The sequence below is a fragment of the Empidonax traillii genome, unplaced genomic scaffold (genome assembly GCF_003031625.1).
Source record: "Empidonax traillii isolate 1590-97213 ecotype Southwest subspecies unplaced genomic scaffold, ASM303162v1 scaffold1968:size45908, whole genome shotgun sequence".
Taxonomy (NCBI): Eukaryota; Metazoa; Chordata; class Aves; order Passeriformes; family Tyrannidae; genus Empidonax; species Empidonax traillii.
In genome coordinates this window covers 6,524-21,566 of record NW_020957161.1, presented here as the reverse complement: position 1 = coordinate 21,566, position 15,043 = coordinate 6,524, and the positions used below count along the sequence as shown (strand labels likewise).

The following is a 15,043-nucleotide window of genomic DNA, read 5'->3' as shown; positions in this document are numbered from 1 at the left end:
GGGAGGGGAGAGATGATCTGCCTGGAAATGGGGAGGAGCAAAGTGGCTGAACTGCCTCGGATTGTCTGTGCTCTGGGGTGTCTGAGCCTGACCTGCACCCACAGCACTGGAGGTTTCTGGGCTTTATTTGGAGTGGGGAAGTGACTGATGGAGAGGGAATGAGACACAGTGCAGGGTTGAAGCCTGGCAGCCTGGTCACTACTGAGGCAATTTAAAAAGAGAGATTTAGAAGTGACCTTTCCAACGAGACAGGCAGTTTATTTTCCTTTCGTTTTTCTATTTAAGAGAAATTTTTAAGTTTTAAGTAACGATTTTGACCTGCAGCCCAGAAAATCCCCTTCCAGATGTGTAAGGATTTTACAGTGAGGGTGGGGAGGTCCTGGCAGGGGTTTCCCAGAGAAGCTGTGGCTGCCCCATCCCTGGAAGTGTCCAAGGCCAGGTTGGATCAACCTGAGATAGTGGAAGGTGTCCCTGCCCATGGCAGGGGGTGGAAGGAGATGAGCTTTAAAGGTTCCTTCCAACCCATACTATTTTATGATGTGAAAGTCTGCTACAAACAGGAATTCTCCACGTTGTTTTGCTGGCTAAAATGTGTGAAATTCCTGCAACACACCCTTGAATTCCCATCTCTCTTCTTAAACCAAATCAAGGCCTCACAAGATAAACTGGCACAGCGGGGGAAAGGAAAGGTCTTGCCCGTGCTGAGGCATCTTCTGGCAGCCCAGAGCTCTTCATCTTCAAGCCACTGGTCTTTGCCTTGAGGTGATTTCAGTAAAACCCAGTGGAAATGGTGAAATGATGGGGAAATGATGAAGAGCATCAGCCTCAGGACTGAGCATCAGCATCAGTCATTGCATTTTGGGGCAGAGCCTGGTTTCTGTGCTGCCACTGGGTTAAACTCAGGATTAAATTTCAGTCTGAGGGCCGGTGCTGACCCCAACACGAGCCGGGAAAACCTCTCGGGGCTCTGCTCTTCCCCAACTCCTTCCCAAAGGGCATCTGGGGAACTGGAGCTGGGCCCAGTTACTCTGGAGATGTCGCTTCCCTGGAATTTGTGCCGGAGGGAGCAAAGTGAAGCCGACCCTCTGCAGTCCCCTCTGCCTCCAGCGCTTCGTCCGGGTCTCCCTGTCGCGTCTTTCCCCCTTGGAAGCGAGTTTTGGGAAGTCGCTGCTGGTAAACTGGGCGGTGCTTTCGTGGCCTCCAGAGCAGCAGTTGCCATGGTGACTCCTCCCAAATTCCCGGTTTTGCACAGTCACGGTTTCCACGGATCCGCCGGGGAGGGAGGACCGGGAGGATCCCGGTGCCAGCGGCACACGAGCCAGGGCTGCTGATGGCCCGTGGGGCTGAGCTTGGTGGGACCATCCCTCACCTTCCCGGACCTCCTGGTTGTGAAACACCTGGACAAGCTGTGTGGGAACATCCACAGGGCTGCTGTGCTGGGGCACTTCTGTCTCCAGCCACGTCCTTGCGGTTTGTGCTGGTGTTGAGCTGCTCTCCAACTTCTATCACCTTTTCTTCTGTTCTCTCCTCTGGGTGTTTTCATATTAAACAAGAATGGGGCTTTTCTTCCATGATGGACATGCCAGGCTGGCCAAGGCTCTGCTGGGAACCAGAATCCCACCCTGCCAGGCAGCATCACCTCCTGCTGCCCTGCTTTGGGGGCTGTGGGTGGCTTTGAGGGGGCTCTGGAAAAGCTGCCAGCCAGGGGTTCAGTCCCAGCTTTTGGGGTGAGGAAGGGGCAGTGAACTGAAATCCCCTTGGCTGTGGGAGTGCAGGCGGGAGGGAGGATTAGTCCCATCGGGGTAATCCCGCTTTCCAATTAGGGATTTCACTGTCATTAATCTGATGGGAAAATAAATAGGGCAGGGGCTTAAAGCCTTTGGGGGAGCCAAAGAGGTGCAAGAGGAGAAGGTGGGTTGGAGGGGCTGAGCAAGCTGGGACATCTCAGTTCAGACCCCTCCAGCACATCCCCTCGGGAAGGGATTGGGAATGACAGGACAGGAGCATCCCCAGGAACACTGAACCCCTGAGCAGGGGCTTCCTTCTCCAGTCTGTTCTCCAGCCAAAGCAAAACTGTTCCTTTCAGTGGGTTTCCTTCCACCTTTTCGACCTTTCCTTCAAAGGCAGCCCAAGTTTGCTTTTGTCTTTTTTCCACCCCGAGTTTGCTTTTGTCTCTTTTCCCACCCCGTGGCTGTGCCTGACCCTGCTGACAACACTGGCAGCCTCTAAACATCCGTGACCACGATGGCCCAGCCTTTCTTTTTCTCGTGGAAAAATCAAACTCTTCTGCCACCCTCAAAGACACCAAAAATTTGGTGTTAAATGAGTGGCTCTGCCTGTCTTTAAGGAATCAGGGCTCTGGTTTGGACTCCAGTGACAGTTCTCCTCGTGCAGGTGATGGTTTCACCGTAAAAAGCACAATTAGATCATTTAGAAGACTAAAAGGATAAAGTTGTTTGAGATCTGATGAGCAGAGCACCTGAACAAAGGTCTGGGGTAGCTCATTAGCAGTTCAAAATCCACATGCTCTTACTTTGATTACTTTAAAGGAAAAAAAACCCCAAACAAAACACATCTACAAGTATAATAAGTGAAATGAATGCAATTGCAGGTTCTCTGGGAACGATACTGGAGCCCTGGGAATAGCACAGGAGCCCTGTTTCTAGGGAGTTTCACATGGATCCCATCAGACAATGCAAATATTGTGAGTAGGATGTGGCCATGGTTGGGCTTTGTTTGGGTCTGATTTGGGCTGTGTCCTCTGTGGGGCAGGATTGTCACTCAGCTTTGAGTTAGGCAAGAGGGAAGGGGATCCAACCAGCCCCTGAAGATGTCAAAACTGAGGGAAGAGTCATTTAAGGGAGGGAGAAATTAAACCAAGGTTGGTATTTCAGAGGGGCACAAGTCCTTGGGGCTGTGGGCAGGAGCTTCTCCTGCTCCACTGACCAGGGGGGTTATTTCATTTCTTTATCTGATTTCATGCATTTCCCTTTTAGACAAGTGGGTTTTCAAGCCTGGCATGTTTGGTTCCCAGCAAGGTGTTCCCAGCTCTGGCTTTTCAAACTGAAGCCCTCTCTCAAACAAGATTTGGAGTGGGATCAGGTTTTAGGGAAGCTGCAAGACCTGACCCTGGTGATTTCTCTTTTTCCTTCTCACCTGGATAAATAGTAGTGGGTGCAAAAGTAGTTTGATCTGCAGCCCTGCACTTAATCTTATGCTGCAATAAATCTTGTGCTGAACTGACAAAATAATTCTAAAAGCAGCAGGGATAAACACGGAGGGTTTTTTTGTTGTTGAGGTTTCCAAAGCAGAATTGCTCTTCTCAGGAATAAGACAATGTCTGTGCCCTTCTCTCTCACATAGGTGTGTGTGTGTTTGGAAGCAAAAAGGTTTATTCATGCCCAGATGTTTCCAATTATTTTCCTAAAACAGTTCCCTCATTCATGCTCAATTTGTGAAACTCCTATTCAGTCCACCCAAATCTTTTTTTTTTTAATGATTTTTATTAGTCCTCCCAGCAGAAGGAACAAGCAGCTCTGGGGCTATTTCACACTCCTGCAAATCACCACTTACTACTTGGATGCTATTACTGTTAGCTGAGGGCTGGTGGGTCCTGGTTTACATCCTGGAGCAAGGAACTGGGTACAGGCTGGGTCCTGGTGGTTGTGGTGCCTTTGTTTGCTCTCTTTGCCTTAACAGGGAAAAGGTTTCATGCTGGAGGCCGTTTGGGGTGATCCACTGCTCAGACTGGGAGATCTGGAGGTGGGAGATGAGCCGGGAGAAGGGTTTGTGACGGGAGGAGGGTTTTCGGTGCGTTCTTTGCCTCAGCCTCCCCCCCTCCCAAAGCCTTGTGCTGTCCTTAACCCTGCTCCCAGGTGGTTTGAGCACGTCAGCATGCTGGTGATCCTGCTGAACTGCGTCACCCTGGGCATGTTCCAGCCCTGCGAGGACGTGGAGTGCCAGTCGGAGCGCTGCACCATCCTGGAGGTGAGGAGCCCACCCTGCCCTGTGTGCCTGGGAGGGGTGCAGGGGAGCAGGGTAGACCCCTATCTTGTCCCTTTTTCCCCAAGGTCCAGCTATTGGATGGTTTTTCCAATAAGCCACACTTCCTCATGCAGGGAAACCTGCTGCCCTGGCCTCGGGTGAGACCCAGAGGCTGAATGGGACTTGATCCAGCAAGATCCTTTCACTGCACACCTAATAAGGGAAGGGGGGCTCAAAAGTGGGCAGCCAGCTCCCACTGGGGTTGTTAAACACTATTTAATTACAAAATTCATGGCTGCCCCATCCCTGGAAGTGTCCAAGGCCAGGTTGGACGGGGCTTGGAGCAACCTGGGGTAGTGGGAGGTGGGTGGAACGAGATGAGCTTTAAAGTGCCTTCAAACCCAACCTATTCTGGGATTCTGTGGCCAGTTCCACGGGGAATCCCCCCCTTGCAGTCCATCAGTTCCATCCCTTGGATTTGTGCAGTCTGGCCTGTGCCTGGTGGCACCGGCGACTTTGCCACTTCATCCCCAAATTTAGGAACAACAAAGCCTGGGATGAGCCTGTGCCTGCTCTGCTGCATAGCAGGGCCCCCCAGCTGAAGTACAGCAGTGCCAGGTCCTGGTGTTAGTGACCTTTGGGAGATGCATCCCAGCCCCATCGGCCATCCCCAACACCGCGCCCGTGTCCCCTCCCTCTCCCGGCAGTGTCCTCGCTGCCACACGCCCGCAGGACTGGCTTTGGAAGCTCATCCCGGCGGCATCTGCTGTGTGGGCTGCACCTTGGCACTGGGCTCCCTGCAGCAACTCATTCCTCAGGCTGGGAACCAGCCCCCCCGTGTTCCCAAAGCGTGACATCAGCCCGGGCAGGGATTGCCGTGTGCTGGTGGAACCAGCTCGGTTCCTTTGAGTCCCCCACGGATCTGATGCTTTGCTTCCCTTTGAGTGTTCCAGCCAGTGAGGCCCTTCAGAGAATCCGAGAATGGGTTGGGTTGGAAAGGGACTTTAAAGATCCCCTTCCAACCCCCTGCCATGGGCAGAGATCCCTTCCACCATCCCAGGTTGCTCCAAGCCCTGTCCAGCCTGGCCATGGAAACTTCCTGACAGATTTTCAGGCAGAAAAGGGTTGTGAGTAAAACCACCATCATCCCTCCCCTTGTCCCAGCTTGCAGGAGGGAGTGGAAGTCTGAACATGGGGTGGAAAAGCCTGAACTTCTTTATGGAGGCGTTTGGATGCCAGTTATTAAATGAACTGAAATATGGAGCAAAACTTCTGGGGAGTTTGTTAAGGAAAAGGTTGGTTGATAAAGCCAGCAGTCCCTCTCCAGCTCTCCTGGAGCCCCTTTAGGCCCTGCAAGGGGCTCTCAGGTCTCCCTGGAGCCTTCTCTTCTCCAGTTGAACCCCCCAGCTCTCCCAGCCTGGCTCCAGAGCACAGGGGCTGTGATGTCCATGTACATTTATCAGTAGATAAATAAGAGCTGCTGACACTTCCCAGGCACTGCACTGACCCGGGAGCTACACCCAGGGGTTGCCACCACCCACCAGGCACAGCAGGATTTATTTTGGAGCTGGGAGGTGGCACTTTGGTGGCAGTGCTTCACCTGGCAGCCTGTCCCAGGGTCCGCCTGGTGGGAGCAGCGGGGTCTCTGCCGTCCCTGAGTTACAGCAGAACTGACTGTAACCCTCTTTGTCCCGTTTTTTTTTTTGTCTCCAGGCTTTTGACGACTTCATTTTCGCTTTCTTTGCGGTGGAGATGGTCATCAAGATGGTGGCCCTGGGGATCTTCGGGCAGAAGTGTTACCTTGGAGACACGTGGAACCGCCTGGACTTCTTCATCGTGATGGCAGGGTCAGTAAAAAAAAAAAAAAAACCTCAGCGTTTTGCTTTTCATGCTGAAAGCAGGAAAACCCCAAAAAGCCAAAACTGCAGGTTGGCCTGGCTGGTTTTCGTCGTGTTTCGTGAAGGCTCAAGCCAAGGCAAAGTCTGATCACTCTTATTTTCCGTACCCCACCTCGTAACCACGCCCGTTTTTGGGGTGGGTTATGAGTATCAGGCAAAGCTGTTGGGTTCTTGTAGCACGTTTCACCTCTGCCAAATCAAGAACCTGCTGATCTGGCCCTTGTGATGGCCACAGTGTCCCAGTGCTCAGCATTACCTGGTGTCTCCTGAAGGGGTGGAAAAAGCACGGGGCAGCTCAGCCCTGCTCCTGCTGGGACACCCTTAGAGGTCCTTTGTCACTGCTCCTGCTGGGACACCCTTAGAGCGAGGCAGAAGTTGGCCAAACGAGGAGAACTGAACCCAAAAACCTGCTTCAGGAAGTTGAAATCCCAGTGGAAGGAGCTGGCCAGAATTTAACCCAAATTACAAGCGCAGGCAAACGCCTCCTGTAAACTCCTCTTGATTTACAGTGAATACCATCTCCCACAGCTGCTTGTTTGTGCAGGATGTGTTAACAAACAGATACAAGGAAGATCCTGTTGCTTTTGACACCAGTTCCCTCACACCCACAGGGAATAACTGAGTGGACTAAAAGCTTGGCAAGCCTAAAACTTTTTTCCCAATAAATAAATAAATGGGTTTAGAAACCCTGGGCTCTGTTACCTGCTTAGCAGCCCCTGAGAAGGGATATAATCCTTTAATTACTGCCTTAGTTCTGAATTCCTGGGTTTATAATGACCAGCCTGGGGTTAATTAGAACATTCTTGTAATATGTTGGGGCATTTTTTCCCCTTCCATTAGTGATGTACCATCTTCCAGTGCACTAATGGAGTTTTGTTTTGCTCCGTGTTATTTGTCTGGAATACAATTAGGAACGGCCTGAGCAGCTTGAATAAAAGATGAGCTCTTCCTTTGAACCCCTGTGTGGTTCCAGCCCAGGAAGGAACATCAGGGACAGCAGGAGAACCAGTTAATTATTTTTTCCTGCCAAAGCTGCTGCGGTGTTTAAGCTGCTGTTTAAGTGGGGAGGGCAGAGCAAGGCTGTGGGAGATGGGAGAATTCAGGGGCAAAACCAACGGTGCTTCCCCACCCTGGACACGCGTGGACTGCGCCTGAGGGGGCGAGCAGATCATCACACAGGTCACCCCAACACCAGGAGGATGGCACAGAGGCAGGGTTGGCACCAGAGAGAGAGAGCTTTGCTCTCCTAGCACCCGGGATGAGGGGGAAAGTGAATCACTTGGGTGGTTTTCTAGGGCTTTTCCCCACCCTCCACGGCTGGAATGAGTTCCAGAAGGATGAAAGCAGCAGAAGCACCGGGAGACCCCACAGGGAAGCCCTGCTGCTGCTCTGGCATTACTCAGAGGAAAAACCCCTTCTCTGGCCAGTCCTGGGTCATCTCCAGATGACTTTGGTTATCTTGTATTTTTGGATATTATTTCCCGTCTGTCAAAGGAGAGGCTGGACTGGGAGCTGAGCTGGCTGGCAACACTGGTGCAGGACAAGGAGGAGCTGTGCAGTGCCTGGGGTTCACCCCTCCCACCAACACCCTTCGACCCAGTGTCTGCCCCTAAAACTGGAGGTGGTTTTAGCAGGGAACACGCTGCTGGAATAACAAGAGCCGCTTTTTCCAGCGAGCAGATGGATGTGCTGGAGTTCTGACGAGGCTTTTTCTGACAAGAAGGGAAACAAGTGAGAGGCAGAGCTGCCCTGCTTTGTTTGTCCCGTTCCATCTCCTCAAAGGAGCTGATTTGCCTCACCAGCGACACACCAAAGGGAGCGGAGGGTAAGCAGGGAAACTACAAAATAAACATCTCTCCTGCCTCTAGCAACAGCTTGTGTCTGAAGTTTGTTCCAGCTCCGAAAGCCCTTTCATGTTTTCCTCGCCTGAGAAACGAGCCCTGGAAGATTTCAAGCCGAGGGGAGCTCGAAGCGGCTCCGTCTGTCCAGCAGCCAAGTTGAAAGCGTTTCCTCAGCGTCAGGAATGTTGTTCACAGGGAGCTGAAACCAGAGAGGTTTCTTGTGCATCCAGTCCCTGGAGACGTTGCAGGCTCCCAGGATGTGCTTTGGACATCTTTGAACTCGACAGCTGAAGGGTTGGGAGCTGCTGATGGCAGGAGACAGCCCGTGCCTCCTGTTTTTCGGTGCCCAGAGGCTGTAGGGAATCACCTACCAAGTGCCAGTCAGTCTGAATTTTCCAGCTCCAGCAGGTTTCCGGTGGGTTTTTCCAAGGTATGGTGTGATCTGAGACCAGGACCCCAAGCTTGGCCTTGACAAGGAAACCTTTGACCTTTTCATGAAGGTTTCAAATATTTTCTCTGCTTGTAGGAAGTCCAGCATGGAATCCATCAAGTGTTTCAGGCCGGCTTCGGTGGGCAGTATAGACTCCCCTGAGTCTAAATGGAATATCATGGAACTCCAAAGATTCAGAAAGTCTGTTTCCTGGGGCAAATCCTGGGTTATTCATCTTTTATCAGCTCCCCTGAAGCTCTAAGAGCCAAGTTAAAGTGAGGAATCCAGGAGCTGGCCCTTTGACATGCTAATTTGGGATGGGCTCTCTGGAGCATCTCCTGCCCCTTCCCCATGCTGTAGCAGCTCACAGGCTGTATCAGCTGCACCTGATAAACTGAGAGTGTGCTGCACTGGGGCCAGGTCAGTGAACAGATCCAGGCCCTGGCACTGCTCATTTTGAGGGCTTTAAACCACACTTGGTCTTATCCCTGCAAGGTCTGTTGTGAGCAAGCCCCATGGTGCTGGCCCCAAACCCCTCCATGCAGGTGTGGGTGGGCATTTCCGATGGTTTTCCCACTGTGTGGTCCTTCGTGGGGCACTGGGCTGATTCCCAGTGCTCTGCTCCAGCTTCACAAACACAGGGCAGATTTAGAGCCTGGTTTTGTGCCGTGCTGAGTTTGGAAGCTTTAAGAATAACTTCAAGAATTATTCAAGATCGCCAAGCCCAGCCCTCAGCCCATGTCCTCAGCGGGTCCTGCCCATCAGATTTGGCTCAGTTCCTACACACAAGGTGGGTTGGATTTATAAAGACTCGCTAACTACTCCAGGAAAGAAGAAAAAAATATCTCTGGAAGGTTATCCCTGAAAACAGCTCAAAATCACCGGAGTCTCTGCAGAGCAAGGTGGGGAGAAGGGGGCGAAGTCACCTCAGTGTAATACCAAACAGCTCCAGGACAAAGCCAAGCAGAGAAGCAAACATCAGAACATCCAGATACTCCTAATTAATCAGTGTGGAGCAGGGCAAGGCTTCAAGTACAGAGTGCAAGGCTCCAGCAGCGCAGAGCATGGGCACATGGGCAGTGATGAGCTGGCCCCACACCAAAACCTCCTCTGCTGGTGCCCAAAATCCACTCAGCTGTTGCTTTCTGAGGGCACCTAAGGATTTTGGTCTGTCCTGGCTGCAGGAGGCTTCTGTGGAAAATCTGCAGCTTCTGAAGGGCCTGGTTGCAGCAGCTCAGCTCCTATTTGCCTCTGTCCTTCCCTGTCTGTTTGTTTATTTAAAAAAACCAAAACAAAAGCTCTTTCTCCACGGGATCCAACAGCTCACTCACAGGGTTGCTTTTGATGCTGCTCTGTTATTTGAACAGGCGTGGTGAGAGATTTGTGACATATTTACAAGTGTTTCCCCGTAGTCAGACTCATAAATTGTAATTACAGCCATGCTAACTAGCCATAACCCCATTAAAAAAACAACACTACGCACATTTGCCACTCATTGCTATAAAAGAGCAAGAAAACCGACTTCATTTAACGCCCTTCCCAGCCTGGAAGAGAAATGTTTATGGGGGATGGAGATGAAGCATGAAAAAGAAAATGTTCCCCTAATAATCAAATGGAAATCAAACTACTCCAACGTTGTTTGTCAGCTTGGATGTTCAGGTCTTGTCTTGGTGGGGGGGATAAGCTGGTGGGTAAATCCTCTGGGGTGCTGGTAGGGGGGATGTATCAGGAACATGGCATTGCCTTGGAGGTACTTGGAGGCAGCAAGAACTCCAGGCAGCCCCATTCCCAGCAGGCCCTGATCCTGACTGCTCTGCTCTCTCCCCACAGCATGATGGAGTATTCCCTGGACGGACACAACGTCAGCCTGTCGGCGATCCGCACCGTCCGCGTCCTGCGGCCCCTGCGAGCCATCAACAGGGTCCCAAGTGAGTGCCACCTCCCCTGGCACCGCTGCCAGGCCACCCCAGCTGGCTCTGCGTGGGCTGAGCCTTCCATTAGTACCCTGCTCTCCTGCTGCTGAGACCAAATTCGTTGATTTTCATTTTCAGAGGTCAATTTTTCTCATTATTAGCGTTAGCAAAGGGCAAAGGGAATAAGATTTTATCGCCGGAGCCCAAATTTTTGTGGCTGTCCTCCAGCATTTCCGTGACTTCTCTGAGGCAAATAACTCCCTGCTCCTTGTGTAAACTAAATAAAGTTCCTATAAAGAAAAGGGAGAGGTCAGTTCTAAGGAGGATCTTCTTGCCCTGGTGGGTTCATTTTCCCTGCTCAGCGATTTGAGGTCTCTCCATGGCTTTGTGTTCAGGATTAGCCTCCGTTTGCTGCTAAAATTTGCTGTCATGTAGAACAAAATTGGGTTCATCCACGATAGGAAGTTCAAGTGGCCCCTAAATCCATTTTCAAGTGGCTTCAGCTGCTTGTCTTCTAAATCCAATTTGAAAGACGACCCAACAAGTTGAAATAATTTCCTGCCGGAATCGGCCACTGCTGAGCAGCCCCTTTGCGAGGTGCTCATTTCATGGAGCTTCCATCAGCTGGCAGCCAAATCCCACTCCAATCAGAATGCAGCAGGATTGTATGGAAATCATAGAGGTCCCTTGCAAAAAAAAAAAAAAAAAAAAGGACATTTCCTGCATTTCCTGTTCTTTTTGGAAGCGCTTCTGAATGGCACAGCCCCACATCCTGCCTGGATTAATTGCCCGTCGTGTCGGCACTTCCAGGGACAGCAAAACAACCTCCCCCAGAAGGGTTTCGGTTCCAGTGCCTCAGAGGAACATGTGAGGGAACAGATGGATGTTTACTCACAGGAGTCTTTGAAGTTTCTCTCTGAACTCCCAATTCTACAGGATTTTTTTTTTTTTTTTGGGGGGGGGAGGTTGGGAAATCAGCTCAACATCGGCCGTGACATCATCAGTTCAAAACAAGACAAAAAGAGGCTGTAAGGGACCAGGAAACCCCCTCTGGAGCTGTTGTTTTTGCCTGGGGAGGTTTTGTCCCCGGGGTGGCAGAGCTGCCCCAAAGCTCAGCCCAAGTTTTCCCGCTGGGATTTGGTGGCTGGGCTGGGCTGGAGCAGCGGGACCCGGCACGTGCTCGGCTCGGGGGTTCCAGGCTGGGGCTGGGATCAGGCGCCCTCTGAAGTTCTCTAAATCCATGAAACCCTTCCTGGCTCTCCCATGGAGCAGTGGGAGTGTCAAGCTGGGATTCAGCATGGGAATGGGAGGATTTGCATGCCTATTCATCCAAATGCCTCCAGGTTCAGATGAAATTCGGATCTGTGGCCAGCTTGTGATTTTTCTCCCTTAGGACTCTGACTGTGAGGTTTTGAAATGAGCCTTTCAGGCTGTTTCTGCTGCATTTCCCGTGGGACTTTTGTATTTTTTGCAAAGGACAGGAGATAGAAAATACTCAGTTTTTTTATTAATATTCCCTGAGATTGAATCCAGTGAGCTCAGCCCAGGTTTGGGGAGGAGTTGCCTGGTTTGAGGAGCAGCTGGGCTGGGCTCGCACCACCACCAGTGTCCTGAACCAGTGCCAGGGCAGGATTAGTGTTCTTGGAAATATCTCTGTTCCTGGAGGGCAGATCATCACAGCCTTCCCTTGTTTAAGAGCCACCAACTCCATCCACTCTGAACGCTGGGAATTTTAGTTCCAGGCTGATACAATCCTGGGTCTGCTTGGAATGGGTGGTGACATCCTCTATTTTATTGCGTTTTTGCTGTTTCTGGTAATAAAAATGTTACACTTTTACTCTTTCCTCCATGAGGATGCTCCAGCTTAGTCAAGGAATTACCTTCCATGGCATTCCCAGCACCAGGAACAGCAGTTTTGGCTCAGGGACAGACAAAGTGCACAACCAATTCCAGCTGGGTCAGGAGAGATGAGGCTGGTGGTCAGTCACCACCCAGGGAAGCAGGGACCCTGGAGAACTCCCCTGGAGATTTATCCCTGAGATTCCTGGGATGCAGCCAAGCACTCTTAGCTCTTGTGCTTCCAGGCACAATAAAGTCACCCACAAGATTATATTGTTTCGATTCTGTTTGGTAAGAAAAGAAAGAAGAACCTCAGCCAATAAAAACATCATCTCTATTAGAAATTATTCCTTGGAAATGACTGGAAAAATAGAATTCCTGCAATTTATATCTTTGGCAGGGGCTGTAGTTTGGGATTTTTTTTTTTTTTAGCAGTGGTCACTGAGGATTTTTTTTTTCAAATCCACTTCAGTGCTTTATTTTTATTTTTCTACGATGTGGTTTCAGCCAGGCATCGCATGGAATGGGAATGGAAAGGAATCCTGAGCCTTGTTTCAGCCTGATGCCCGTGCTCTTTTCCCATGGCACACTTGACATTCCCTGAGAGCCCCCTGAGCAGATAAGGAACAGATGGATTCAATCCTGAGAATGGTGCCACGAAACAACCCCAAATACCAAAAGTAGCTGAGCAGAAAAAAAAGTTGTCTGGCACAGGGAGATGAATTTTAACCATTTTTGGATAAAAAAAAAAGAGCGAGGATATTACTGAGAGTTGGGGGAGGAGGGCAGAGAAAGAAAAGCCCAGCATTGTCTTTCCAGAGGGAATTCAGTGAGTCTTTTCTGCTTTTCCAAAGATAGATTGGCAAGGAAAGCCTGCAGGGCTGTGCTGTGGGATGTGCTCCTTGGGGGGGGCTTCGATGACAACAGAAGTTGGGAATAAACACCAGGAATTCAATTCTTTCCCCCCCTTTGCCTCCACCTCTGGGTCTCCCTGTGCTCCGTGCTGTTCCCTGCGGTTCCGTGGGGTGGAATTTGCCACATCCCTTCCCTGCAGGGTGGCACTGGCACCAGGGCAGCAGGGGGACGGGGTTTGGAGGGTGGCTGGCACAGGGCTGGGCGCCAGGACCGCGGCTCCTCCGGAGAGGCATCCGCTGCCGGTGCCAGCTGCGGGAAGCTGTGCCAGAGCCAAGGCACAGCTGGGCACGGGAGACCTTGGGAGGCTCCTGCCCTGGGTGCAGGGGTCATTACTCACACCTAATTATTTCTCAACACAGACTTCTTGGCCAGGCTGGTCCAGGCTGTGCTGACAGGGTGGTGGCAGCTCCGGCCCCTCTTGGCTGCCTTGGATTTCCGCCGGCCAGGAGCGGGATGAAGCGGCGGGATGGGATCCCAGCTCCTGCCAGCCCTGCCCTGGGAAGGGCTGGCATGGAGGGGTTCATCTCTCCTCCCCATCCCACCACCCAGCACCATGGAATCTGCAGGAGAGGCACGGGGCACAGCCTGGGAGAAGCCGAGGTGGAACCTGATAGGGATCTGCGTGTCAAAGCCACTCTCCGTTCCCATGGGATGGCTGATGGAGAGCGGCATCCTGGCCAGGGAATAGGGAGGGGAGAAAAGGCCCCATGAAGGCAGGCAGGAAAAGGTGTTTGCAGAGGGGAATTTCAGGGGGATAAAATCTCCCAGCAGCAGCCACACTGATTTCCTGGGCCGTGAACTCGAGCCCTGCTCCCTGTGGAGCGCCGGGATCCCGAGGCTCAGCTCAGCTTTTTTTTTTTTTTTTTAGCATTTCCTTTGTTTCTTGCTCTGTTCATTAATGGCTGGTGGCTGTCTCAGAGGCTCCTTTAACCTCAGTGGGACTGCTGAGCTGTGAGTCGTTATTCCCTTTTTTATTCCTGCCTTATCCTTGAGTGTGAAGTTGCCCTGATGAGTGAGCCAAGGGCAGCCCCCCAGGTGCCAACCCCATCCCTGCCTCCTTGCCCAGCCAGTGCTGGAAGATGCCAGGGTTTGCTGGGGCTCTGCAGGGTTGACTCATTCCTCGAGCTGGAATGTTCAAGGTGGACTGTCTCGCCTGGAAATCAGCATTTCCCTGGCAGCAGAGGTGCTGGGGGAGACCAAAGGTTCATGAAGAGGTGTGGGAAGGTCCCCCACAGCCTGCACAGGAGGAGGGAAAGGGAGAAGAGCTTTCCTTGGGGGAAGAAACACTTACACCCTGCTTTCCACCCTCAAAAAAGTCAGAATTTTCCCAGTTTTCCAGTCCTGTGGCCAGCAAGGAGAGGAGGAAGAGGAGGAACTCCACGGGAGAGGACTTGTCCACATCAGAGGCCCTGTGATCCTCCCACACCAGGCTCTGTGTTGCTTAGGGAACAACTTGTGTGACTCATGAGAGATGTTTGATATGTTTATAAATACATATTTTGACAGTTTCTCCAGAGGCTGATGGTTCCTGGGGGTGTTTCCCCAGGAAAAGCTGTCTGGAAGCTTTGCCCCTGTCTGTGTGTGGTTGAGTGCCAGTGAAACATCTGCAAACCCCACCCTTTGGAGGTGTGCTGTTTGTTCCCATTTCCTGCTGTGCCTTTTGCCCTCCTTACCTTCCCTTTTCAGCCTTGAGGTTTAGGGAAAAAAATACCAGCATCCCATTTTTTTCTCCCCAGGATGCACAACCGAGCTGGGAAAGGTGATTTTTTTTTTTTTTCCCCATTAAGGGCTCTCCTAATCCATTTTTTTTCCTTCTGCCCACAGGTATGAGAATCCTGGTCACCCTGCTGTTGGATACTCTGCCTATGTTAGGCAACGTCCTCCTCTTGTGCTTCTTTGTCTTCTTCATCTTTGGGATTGTGGGTGTCCAGCTCTGGGCGGGGCTGCTGAGGAACAGGTGTTTCCTAGACAGGAATTTTGCAATGTGAGTACAGCAAAAGAAACTCTTCCCCCTTTTTTTTTTTTCCCCTTCCTTTCTCTCTCCAGCTGGAGAGAAATCCAGCAGGTCCAAGCAGGAACTTTTTTTGTCCGGCAAAAAAAATCCACTTACTGAGGGTTTGGAGCTGCACCTGAAGGACGAGGGGGGTGGTGGTGGTTTGGATTATCTCTGCCTGAGGAAGCTGAGAGCCCTGACTCTGGGAATTTAAGGGTTTAGATCAGGCA

At 51.4% G+C, this 15,043-nt stretch overlaps 1 protein-coding gene across 1 annotated transcript; it reads left to right on the top strand.

The window, feature by feature from the left end:
* Window positions 1–1,285: 1,285 nt before the first annotated feature.
* Window positions 1,286–14,804, top strand: LOC114071341 (voltage-dependent T-type calcium channel subunit alpha-1H-like; the record flags this gene model as incomplete). Its single annotated transcript, XM_027909157.1, has 6 exons — window positions 1,286–1,403; window positions 2,609–2,704; window positions 3,876–3,987; window positions 5,698–5,831; window positions 9,984–10,081; window positions 14,645–14,804. Coding segments are annotated over exons 2-6 (515 nt in total), but the record flags the coding sequence as incomplete, so codon positions are not given.
* Between the last annotated feature and the right edge of the window lie 239 nt (window positions 14,805–15,043).